This window comes from Lepus europaeus, chromosome 3, assembly GCF_033115175.1.
Source record: "Lepus europaeus isolate LE1 chromosome 3, mLepTim1.pri, whole genome shotgun sequence".
Lineage (NCBI taxonomy): Eukaryota > Metazoa > Chordata > Mammalia > Lagomorpha > Leporidae > Lepus > Lepus europaeus.
The window spans coordinates 94533500-94545882 of NC_084829.1; the positions used below are offsets into that span (position 1 = coordinate 94533500).

Sequence of the window (12383 nt, forward strand, 5' to 3'; positions counted from 1 at the left end):
CACAATCCTGTGACTGTCTTTAGTTGTCAAAGTGCCCATATTTCTCAGGGCACAGCATTGAGACACACAATGTCTTCCTTTTTGTGGTTCTACCACTTGGTTTCTAAAACAAAAAAGCAATATGAAGTCAAAATGTACAATGAAACTTCATGATTAAATACATTGCCTTAGGTCAGAAAATTGAAATTATGAAAGAATTATATATATAAAATATTATACTGTATCCTATATAGTATAGTGTCTGTATATGTAATATCATATGTATATATGTATATAATATAGATAGTGATTTAATTGCCTTTAAAATTAGTAGTGTAGTGGTTTTTTTAAAAAAAATCCATGCTGTTGATTCCAGAATTCCACCCAAAGTTTATTTTTGTATTTATTGTAAATATTTCTCTGGCATCAGTTTTCTCAAGGGCCAATACTGAGTTTAGCTTTATGAACTTGAACTCACACTTAATGCCATGTCATTTTTTAGATAATTAAACTATAAGGACTGGTGTTTTGGTGCAGTGTGTTAAGCCATTGCTTATGACACTGGCATCCCATAGCAGAGTGCCAGTTCGAGTCCTGGTTGTTCTCCTTCCCATCCAGCTCCCTGCTTATGCATTTTGGGAAGGCAGCAGAAGATGGCTCATCTCCTTAGACCCCTGCCACCCATGGGGACAATGGAGTTCCTGGCTCCTGGCTGCAGCCTGACCAGATCTGGCTGTTTCAGCCATTCAGGGAGTGAACCAGCAGATGGAAGCGCGCGCTCTCTCTCTCTTTCTCCCCCCAACCAATCCCTCTGCCTTTCAAATGAATAAATAAATCTTTTTTAAAAAGGTAAACTATAATATAAAATTTCAGTCTTTTGAGAATTGGAGCAGGTTTGCAGAAGAGGAAGTTAAGCAATTACAGAAAGAAAAAGCCCTTGGATACTCATATAACTGGCCAGTAATTATAGTAATCGTTGTTAGTGAAACTGGTGCCATCTTATCTGAGGCACCATCTTAAGCCTTGGGGGCCATCTTAGGCCTAGGTCCAGTAGCCATTGTGTGAAATAAGTTTCAGTTTCCTAAGTCCAGCCTGGTTTACCAGAAATCAGGTTATCAAATGGCCCAACCGTATGCATTGCCTTCACCCCACCCAGTGAAATTTGCTTTGCTTACTTCCTTCTCTCTGCTAGCCTATAAGACCTGTCCTAGTACAGGCTGCTGTTCTCTCATGTACAGCGAGGCAGCCTGTTGGGTCACCAGGTCTCCTCCTGCAACTCCCCACCCCCCAACAAGAAAACCTTTCCTTTTACTCTGGTGATTGGTGGTGTTTTATGGTGGCCCTTTCAATTAATATAACCAATTACAAGAAATCTATTTCTGATGACAGAATTCATTTATTTGTAAATTCAATATCCCTTACATAGCCATTTGTACCTTATATGGTAATGGTAAGGAATTTTAGTAAGTGAATGGCCACAGTACTACAGAAACTTCCCTTTATGGTATGCTATATGCCACACACTCTACTTCATCTAAAACCTACTAAGGAGATTTTATCATCTCCGTTTTGTATCTGAGCTAGTCTGTATTAAACAGCACCCCCCCCTCCTCCAAGAACACAGTCACAAAAGAGCCCGTGTTAATGCCACAGCCTTCCCCAAACTCTTCCCCTGGTGAGAAGCTGGGCACTGCAGGCCTCAAGCAGAATTGCAGAGGACTTGCCATGGTTCTCCCAATCCTCAGTTTACTGTGGGATTCCATCCCAGAGCATGCTGCAGCCTACGGGCATGGAGATGGCCAGTTCTTTGCATCCTGCTCCATCCTCATTAAGCACGGGTACTGCTGGCTTTAGGAACCATGCCATTCCACTTCTAGAGTTTAGTGTGGAAGAAAAACAAAGCTAGCAGAGCCATCTCGGACTTGACCCACTCTGACCGAAGTATAACGAGAGCAGTTTTTCTAAACAGCCTGTTTTGTAGGCTCTCTCAGCATTGACTGGTGGTTGCTTTTGAGTACAATATGAGTTTGAGATGCCGGTGATCTCTGTAGCAGAGAAAAAGGTTGCTTGTTTGGCAGTCACTTGTCATCTTCTCTCCAGTGTGCATTCATCCATTTGTCACAATATTTTGTGGGGAGTTGTACAGGGAAGCTTAAGAAAAATGCTTTACTCTTGTCTTGATGATAGAAAGCATTTCTCACGGCTGGTAGCATGGTGGTAACTTTTCATTCCTTCTGGCAGTTTTTAAAGACTTATTTGACTTTGTGGGAACCTGCAGTATATCTTTAAGTCACAGTTCAAAAGTATGAGGCAGGGTTGCTCATTTTCAATTTTGGCTGAAAAGTCTTAACTTTGACTGTAGTACTTCAAAGTTAGGGAAACTTGGTCTTAAAAATGGATGCTGATAGGAGATGGCATATTTAATGACAGATGTATCTATAGAAAGCTGTTAAGATGCAGATTATCCCCCCTGGGGTGGGGGAGGGAGATCAAAACTGCCAATCTATAAAATATACTCGATAGAGGAAGGCATGGAATCTATCTTTGCAAGTGCTTTGATTGCAGGGGACAGTATAGCAGCATGTGGCATCATAACCCAGAGCAGACAAATCAGCTTGATGACTTTCAAAGCCAAGAATACTGCTGCAGGCAAGGGTACTCCAGTCTAGGAGAAATTAAAACATATAGAGACTGTTATTAATTCCATATCTATTTTTGTATAGTCAAATCTGTATGCAAATCCTTAGCATCTCATTTCAGCAGATTAATCTAAAAGTGAAGAGTGTTATGTGAAGGGAATGTAATGATAAAGCTTTGCAAATGAGTAACATTGCTAAAGGAATGTGGGCTGCAAACTTGGATGCTTTTTTAAAATTTATTTTTTTGTACCGAGAAGAAATGGCTTTTATTTATATGCTCATTTGGAAATTATTTCAAAGAGGGAGAGCAATAGGACCAATTTCCAAGATTTTCCTCTGTAATCCTGATTTGGCAAAAGTTATAGCCCTGGGTTTGTTAGCCACCTCCTGTGGTTTAACATTCTAGAGGTAATCAACCAAATAACTAACTGGGAGTTTTAATTTTGCTCCCAACTCATAACCCAATATCTCATTTCTAAACATTGTCATGTGAGTGAAAATTTGTATAAAAGGGTAAGGAATCTAATTACTGAGTGCAGATTAAGAAAAAAAATTGTATTACAGATGCATCTGTGGAAGCTGGTAAATAATAATTCTGAACAATAATAATTCTGACGAACATGGAGATGAATTGTGTGCCCCTGTTTGGGAGAAGGGATATAATAGCTGCACTCTAATGCATTGGTTGTACATTAAATCTATAATGGGCAGAGTCTGATACAAACAGTAGCGTAAATATTTTTAGATAGTGTCATAAAACAGATAGTTTACTGCAGTATCTATTAATTCTGTCCCATATTTCTAAAACAAGGAGAGAAACTTTCGAAGTTTTAAGATAATATGTGGGAGCTTTACCCTCTGCTCCTTCTCAGTTGGAGAAATGATTATAGGCGAGCTGGATATCAATCTGGTGGTTATGGCCCAGATCAGAAGCACTGGCAATCATTTTAGCTCTGAAGACCTATGAGGTCTCAATAGATTTGATTATTCTTGTGTGGTTATGCTGATAAAGAATTATCGAACATTCCATTTTAATCAGATAAGAAAGGGAAGGTTGGGAGCAAGCACACCTCTATATTTATTTTGACACACATCTTGACTCTATGTAGGCATTGCAGCCTCAGCTTTCTTAAGTGTGTTTTCTCTGTCTTTGATTTCATTTTAGAAATGAGATATTCAAGGAGAAAGCCAAAGAAGACTTTGTTTGAGGTCAGGAAGCTTATTTCTCTCTGTTCTTTGTGGATTTCCTCTGCAGACAAAGCTTTCGTTGATCTTAAAAGTAGTGGCAAGCTTCAGAGAGAATAAAAAAATAGCCCTCCAGTTAATAATAGCCATGGTCAATTACATGAAAGATATAATCTCTTTACTTGGATTGAGTGAGAGAGTAATGATTGGCCAGGATAGTTCCCTCCTCTTTATGTATCTATTAGTATTGATTGATTATTCCAGTTCAGTTGAGGATTAGGTACTAATCCTCTGAATTCTGGTTACCTTGACTCCTGGCTATGCAGTGGATAGTGGTGACCTATTCAAAGTTAACTGTCAAAGCAAAAATTGCACTGGATAAGGTTAAACAGATGAAGAAAAGTTTATTCAAGACTATTGCAACAGGGAGAGAGAAATTAGATTGCAGTTTGAAATCAAGTCCATCAAAATGAGGTTTTTAAGAGAATGGTTTTTAAGAACTGGGGTAACAATACCCTATACCTTGTGCAGTTGTGTGAGGGCAGCCTGTTGAAATCTTTGCTTAGTATATACTAAGTCGATCTTCTGTATATGAAGGTAATTGAAAATGAAACTCGATGAAGGGCGGGATGGGAGAGGGAGTGGGAGAGGAGAGGGCCGCGGGAGGGAGCGAGGTTGGGGGGGGGGGGGAGCCACAACAATACAAAAGTTGCACTTTGTAAATTCACATTTATTAAATAATAATAATAAAAAAAGCAATAAAAAAAAAAGAACTGGGGTAAGCTAATGGAAAAGTACTAAAGGACTTTTAAGGGGAGGTTGATCTAGGAATGAAAGAAAAGTATGAGAATAGAAACTTACCTGGAAGTGTCATGATTTTTTTTAGTGGTTCTTTATTAAGCAGAAGCTCTCAAGCCTCTCAGATCCATGCATTTTCAAGGAGGCTTTAAAAACGTTGACTGTAACAGCAGCTGCCATGGAAAACTCTAGCTGGTAGCCATCAACCACATTTGGATTATTAAGTACCTGAAACTGGCTAATCTGGATTAAAATATGTTGGGTCAATCACAAACTGGATTTTGAAGACTTAGTGTGAATAAATAATATAAAACCTTGATTTTTATATTGACTTCATGTTGAGATAATATTTGGCTATATCAAGATAAATAAGATTTGTTAATAGATTTGATTTCACTGTTCCTTTTTACCTTTTAACGTGGCTACTGAAAAATTATAAATGTATATGTGACTTACCTTTGTGGTTCTTGTTATATTCTGTTGGATAGCACTGGCTCCAGATGCCTTTTGATAAATAATGCCTTTTGTTAGATATGGCTTTTCCAAAAGAGATATCAATATATCACTGTATTTACGTCTGGAGGTTAGAGCTAAATTGGCAGTTAGCTAGGGAAAGAAGTTCCTTTGTGACTATGTCCCTGGCTTATATAGAGAGTTTGTCTGCATGTGTTGTGTTCAGCCTTACTCCCTCCCTCCCTTTGTTTTGCCCCTCGTCCTGACCATGCAGAGTAGCTCACCAGAACTGGGGCCATCTTGGTAATAATTGAATACTTGTTGTGCAGCTCGATTGCTTCTGAAATGTTTCTTGAAAATAAAACTGCTTCAACATTAAGCTTCTTAATTATGTCATGGGTTCACCACCAGGGTATACAAACAGATCTTCAGTAGTAGCTGATTTTCCTTTAATTGTATCATCCTTTTGTTGGAATATCTTATTTTTTATTCCTGAGAAGCTCTAACATATGTTAATCCATTACAGGTGGAGTAACTAACACGGCACAATATCAAAACAGACTAATGGTATATGAACCTAACCAGGTAAGAATCTTATAACAAAAGCCCATTACCTTAAAATGAATTTTGAAAGATTTCCACAGTGATTAGTATGTGGAATGCCAAGTCTACATAAATACACATGCATGCTAAGCCTATATAGAGAAAAGAAAGCTTCTGGATAAACTGCTGTGCAGTTCCTTTCTTTTTTGTTACATTTCAGCCCCTGAAACTTTATGCTCTACATAATGCTTCACTCTTTCAGTTTTGCATAATGTCCAAAGGATTTTGATTGTCTTGGTGTTATATCCTTTGGAAGGGGCTCTGTGCTCAGAGAGGAATGTGTTTGTAGTTTCAGTATTCTCAAGTAAAATTAAAATTGTAATTTAACTCAGTGTAGCCGAAGTGTCCTAGAACATGTTGTCCTTGTCTAGGATAAGTCTGAGGTAGAAGTACCTAGAGAGTTTCTGTATGATTTTCATGTACCAGCTGGGGCCTGAATGGGAAGCATTTTGATGATGCCTGTCCTTTTTTTCTGACTACTTCTCACGTACACCTTATGACTTTTTTTGTTTTCTCTCAAGGAACTGTTTTTAATTATTTTTTCCTTCTCCCAAAAAATCTGTGACCTTGATGAATGCCTGCTGAATTTTATCATTTCTATGAGTTTGCTAATATAAAGATTTTGCTTAATTATGAAAAATTCCAAAATGATTCGATTGGGGGGATTTACTATACATCAGCTGAAGATAACAGAATATGAAACAACAGGTTGACTCTGGCAGTCTGCGTCTGGATTGGTCACCAAATGTATATCCAGAGTGACCTCAGTGTATCCGATATCTTTTTATTTTAACAATTGCTTGATTCTGAATTTAACCAAACAGTTTCTGTCCGCAAATGTGTTTCCTGATGTCATTAGAAGCTGTAAATTTCAAAGACCAAATGTCCATGGGTCAGCCGTCTCAAGAGGTTTCATTAATTCCAGTTGCTTGTGTTTGGCGCACACGTGGTTAAAGAGGAAGAAGGTGTAAACATTTCTCAAATGAGTTCTGCTGCATGTTTGTACACACATGCTCTTTTTAAAAATTCTGCTGGCATATTGTTTACGGTGGGTACTGGCAAACATCACATCTGCTTGCGTCTTGCTCAGAATCTCAATAACTCTATCATTCAGCCCTGGTGCTTATTTCTCTTCTAGGCCTTTGTGGAGAGTCGATAATGCCTGCCATCTGCCACGGAGCACATCGCTACCTGCCAACAGGCAGGCTGGGGTGACCTCTGCTTCCCCACCACTGATTAGTATTCACACGCTAGCTTATTAGGAATGACCCCACCAGGCCTCTCAGTTTCTTTGCCTTTGCAGTGGTTGGCGGCTCACCTGGCAGGCACTGCAGTGAAGGAAGCTAAAGATGTAATCAGGGGATGCAAGCAGGCTTTGCAAACCAGATGGCATCTATAGTCTTGTGGCAGGGGACTGGACTGCTAATGCAAACATTGATTCCTAATTCTGTCATGGGTTGTCTCATAGAAAGCACCTAAGAAAAATATAATCAGTTTTGGGTTAAATTCACTCACTCACATGTAATGTATTAAAGATATTTCTTAGCAAAATGTCTGAAAGAAAGGCTTGGCTATTTTTTTATTAAATAAGATATTTGATTGAAAGGAGATGCTTATGACATGTTCAAATAGGGGGACCAGGTCAATGCAGAGCTTTCGAACTGTAGAGACCACTCTCCCCTCCCCACCCCCAGGAGTACATCTTTAAATGAGAAATTAGAAATGAGCCAGGATATATGCTTGTGGTGAATGGACACATGTTTCTACAAGCATGTTTTTGTTATTGCATTTCCTTGTTTCTTCCCTTACACCTTTGTGAACTGGTGAAATTCTATGAATTCAAAACATATGATTTTATTGGTTGAAATCCAAATTTTTCTTGGCAGAAAAGAAACTGGGTTTTTCCTATGTGTTTAGTGTTTATGTCAAAAGAAAATGGGTTTATTTACCTGTCCATTACTTAGTTGAGATTTAAAATTCAATATTTGCTGTTCATCTAATTTTGCAATATACATATATTTTTGAATAGAAGCTTTTTTAAGAAGAGTTGGGCATATGCTTCTCATTATTGGTGGTAACCTAGAATCAAATACTGAAAGTTTCACCATTCCCTAAAGTTCTCATATAGGCTTATTGCTGAACCACATCTTAACTTCTGCCAGTGATCTCAAGAGTTTAGTTCTGGAAAGAATAACAAAGCCAGCCTCACCCTAGCTTATATAGCAGGCTTTGATGCCCAATGATTATTATTACAATAATTTTTAAAAAGTGAACATGGATGTTAGATAGCCTTTCATCACTAGCATACCTGAGAGAAGCTAACTTATAAAGAAAAGGAGGTTTATTTAGCTTCATTTTGGAAGTTCAACATTCAAGGTCAGGAAGCTTTGTTAGTTTGACCTCTGGTGGGGCCTAAGAGCAAATGGGGTTAGATCAGGATTCCTGCTACTAATGAAACATCCACTGTTGTTGTCTGCCATGGAAGTCTCCTATTAATAGAAAGCGTTTGAATTTCTTTTTTTCAGAATAAGTGGATAAGCCGCAGCCCCATGCTACAACGAAGGGTCTACCATTCGATGGCTGCTGTCCAAAGGAAGCTTTATGTTCTTGGAGGCAATGACCTAGACTACAATAATGATCGGATTCTTGTGCGCCATATAGATTCTTACAACATAGACACTGACCAATGGACGCGTTGTAATTTCAACCTGTTGACTGGCAAGTACCTTTGGTTAAGTAAGCAAATAAAAGCAGAGGTTCAAGAGGTTGCCAGACTTTTCTTAGGCTGCTTTAATGCATCTCTAAGTAAAGTGTATAGTGGTGGAACAAGTTGCTTTTGGTAGCCAGGAGGTGTGCTTCCTTTGTGTCACAAAACTGGGCTCATTCAGCAGGCTGAGCATCTAGTTTTTCTATTGCCTCTAATGGATTGAGTTTCTCTAAAGGCAATGGCCTTTGTGCATGTTCTCACGTGGCTAAGAGAGGCATGTCAAGTCTGTGATTGTTAAGTCAATATTTACATAGGAACTTTGAAACAAGTAGGAAGAAGGGCAATTTATCTTTTACTTTCCCCTGCATTTAGCCCTCTTTTATTTCTTGTGAATTCAGAATGGTCTTCATTATTTGTCTCTGCAAAATATCATTTCTGAGTGTCTTCTAAAAACAAAACCTTCATGCAATTGTGGGCAGAAGGGTTTGGCTGCCTTTCTGGACAAACAAACCCATCCAAGCATTATCATAGGGCATCCCTAGGTTTGACCCATTCTCATTCCAAAAGGGAATGAAAAAAAAAAAAAAAAACAAAAAAAACACAGTAAACAGCTTACCCATGGTACTTCTTTATGGAATTGAAAACTTTTTTTGCTCCTTGTCAGCTTGTATTATTACCATCCCTTTCAGGGCTGCTCAAATAACAGGAAAAATCACAAATTCCCAACAGTGATTGGATTAGTTCCTGAAGACATCTTAATATGCCAAGTGGGCTCTCAGTCCCTCACAGCTGCTGCTGGGGGAGGCAACACTGGGTGCATAATCACAGATTTAGCTGCGTTGGAGTGAGTTCTTGTTTTTGGAAAATGATTTTTGAGGCCTACCTACATTAACTTTAAGTTGTAGACCCTTGATCCCTTGATCTGTGATTCTACCTGCTGTAGGATTCAGCTTATTTATTACCCCAGTCAATCCTGTGTCAGCTCATCAATAAAACGAGACTACTTCACTGTCTCTTAGCCTCCAGGGAAGAATATGTGGTACTGAGTTATTCTGTCTTCTTTTTGAAATGGGAAGAGGAATCTTTAATCATTCTGGCGTGTTAGTATCTAGGGATTATCCAGGATGGTCCCAGTTCAGGAACTTTAAAACAATCTTAAAACTGGTGTGTATGTAAAGACAGGTAGAGTAGCAACTTTATCCTTTATCCATTTTTTTCTGCCATTTGTCTTCATTTGGGGCATACTCATGGCATGGCTTCTTGATGTTGCAGCTGTTAATTTACAAATGTATACATTTGCCTTAAAAGCACTTGTTAGTACCATAGGTATTTTTCATTTATAAAATATACCTTATTTACATTGCTATATATTAGTAGCATACAGCATAGTACACAACTCTTAGTTCCATGTAGCTTACTATTGCTATATTTACTGTTATTTTTACTAACTTGGCTGGTTAATGAATATTTCTTCCTGGTTCTGGTACAACACTGTGAGAAACAGTGGCTAATTCTTCTGAGTAGTGGGAGGCAGGGAATAGCTGCCACAAAAAATCCCATGGAGTATACAAGCCAGCCACAGGGGGAAACTGTATTCCTCAGTGGCAAAAGGGTTAATTAAAGCATGTAAGAAATGGATTTATTATTTCTTTTTATTCAATTCTCTTTATGTTAGGTCAAAATGAATCTGGAGTTGCTGTCCATAATGGGAGAATATATTTAGTTGGTGGATATTCAATTTGGACAAATGAGCCTCTGGCTTGTATCCAGGTAAGTGGTTGAAGTGGCTTTGAAGTTTGCTCCACTAGATCAGTGAGGTTAAATTTTGCAGTGCTAGGGGATTAAGATAGCAGAGTAGGGAGGGAGCCTGCTGCTCTAGTCTAGGAGAAGATAGTTTCAAAAAAGTGGAAAGAGTGCAGTCTCAGGGAAGAGTTAGGGAGAAAACAGCAGAGGAAACTCTACACAAATAGGGACACAGTGGACCTATGTGGAGGGCGAGGACATGCATGACCCAGGATCCCATTAGAAGAGAGCCTCTGCAACAGTTTTGAAGAGTGAGGTGAGACCAGACTACAGTAGCCCAAGCCATTGGCAAAAAAGCTGCAGGAAGAGCCTAGAGGGAATCTAGCTTGAAGACCAGTGGGGGATAGTATACCTGCCAAAATAGAGAAGAAAAAACAAAGGTGGTAGGGGCAGATTTTCTCTCTCCCTGATCACTCTGCAACTCATCCTGTAACAAGCTGACAGAGAGCACGTGCTATTTTGGACAAACATAACAGCTGCACCAGTTTGTGTCCACACCCAGCAACCAGCCAAGTGGAGACTCCTGAGTCTGGTGGGGAGAACAGACAGGGAGCTGGGTGCTCATGACTTTGGGAGGCTTGTGTGCTGGGACTGTGAAAACACTGAGGCTGTGTGGGATGACTCAGAGTGAGGCTGGGCCTTTGGTAAGTCACTGTGGGAGGCTCCACATGTTCAGGGCTTCCTGGTTACCTGTTAAGGGACATTCCTGGGGAATCTGAGCTCACATTGAAGACTGCATAGATCCTTTGTGTGGTCCTTGTGGTATAGTGGACAAATAATATACCCACTGGGGCTAGCGCTTAAGCAGGCACTTGTCTCCTCTGAGGAGAGGAGCTCATCTAAATGTATGCCAATAGACAAGAACAAACCTTCCCTCTGAAAACAAAACAAAACAAAGATTTATCACACCAAACCTGGGTGTGTCACGTCAGACACGCCCTTCACCCTGGAGCACTGACCAGAGCTCCTTGGCTCTAGGCATTCCCTGAAAGTAGAAACTCCACTAATCTACACAGACAATTCAAAGATAAAAACTGCCACAGAAAAAGGCAAAGAAGACACCAACAAGTATCTCCACAAATGTCGAATAACAAACTCACCAATTCAAGAAACAAGAATAAGGAAGACAACATGACACCCCCAAAGGAACACTACACTTCAATACTAGATTGTGAAGATGATGAGATCAAAAAAATGCCAGAAATGGAATACAAAAAAATTGACCATAGGATTACTTAGAAGTAATCAGAAACAAATGCTCAAACTAATGAAATCCATACATGATAAGAAACGAAATTTCTCCCATGAAATTGAGTTCTTAAAGAGAAATCAAAATGAAATCTTGGAAATGACGAATTCAATAGAACAAATAAAAATGTGGTAGAAAGCCTTAACAGAATCGATGAAGTAGAAGAAAGAATATCCAACTTAGAAGACAAAACACAGGAAATTATACAGTCAGACCAAACACAACAAGAAGAAATTAGGAAACTAAAAAACACTGTTGGGAATCTACATGATACTGTCAAACAACTCAACATATGGTTCCTGAAGGCGTGAAAAGAGAGAAAGGTTTAGAAGACCCTTTTAGTGAAATAATAACAGAAAATTTCCCAGTTTGGAGATAGAAAGGGATATCCAACTACAGAGAGCACACAGAACTCCTAATAGACATGACCAGAAAAGATCCTCACCATTACACATTGTAATCAAACTCTCCCCAGTAAAACATAAAGAAGAGATTCTCAAATGTGCACGAAAGAAATGCCAGATTATCTTCAGAGGATCTCATATGAGACTCACAGCAGCTTTCTCATCAGAAACCCAACAGGCTAGGAGAGAGAATAGAGAGATGTATTCCAAGTCTTAAGAGAAAAGAACTGTCAATCCAGAATACTATATCCTGCAAAGCTCTCATTTATGAATGAAGATAATAAAGACCTTCCATGACAAACAGAAACTGAAAGAATTTGTCACCACTCATCCAGCCTTGCAGAAAATGCTTAAGGATGTGCTGCCCACAGAAACACAGAAATGTGGTCATCACTATGGAACTGGGTAAAGGAAGGAAATCACCCAGTAAAAGTACAGAGGAAATCCAAAGTAAAAAATAGGGATCTTTATGGGAAAATGCAGGGCAAATCATTATTTATCAAGTCACCTTGAATGTAAATGACCTCAAGTCTCCAGTTGAAAGACACAGACTGACTGAATAG

The 12383-nt window shown here is 39.1% G+C and overlaps 1 protein-coding gene across 1 annotated transcript in view; it reads left to right on the plus strand.

Moving 5' to 3' along the window:
* KLHL32 (kelch like family member 32) overlaps positions 1–12383 on the plus strand; it is a 243599-nt gene that overhangs the window by 218308 nt on the left and 12908 nt on the right. The window contains exons 8-10 of the mRNA XM_062187625.1: positions 5581–5639; positions 8183–8375; positions 10040–10134. Coding sequence (XP_062043609.1) covers positions 5581–5639; positions 8183–8375; positions 10040–10134 — 347 coding nt within the window. The remainder of the gene's footprint in view (positions 1–5580; positions 5640–8182; positions 8376–10039; positions 10135–12383) is intronic.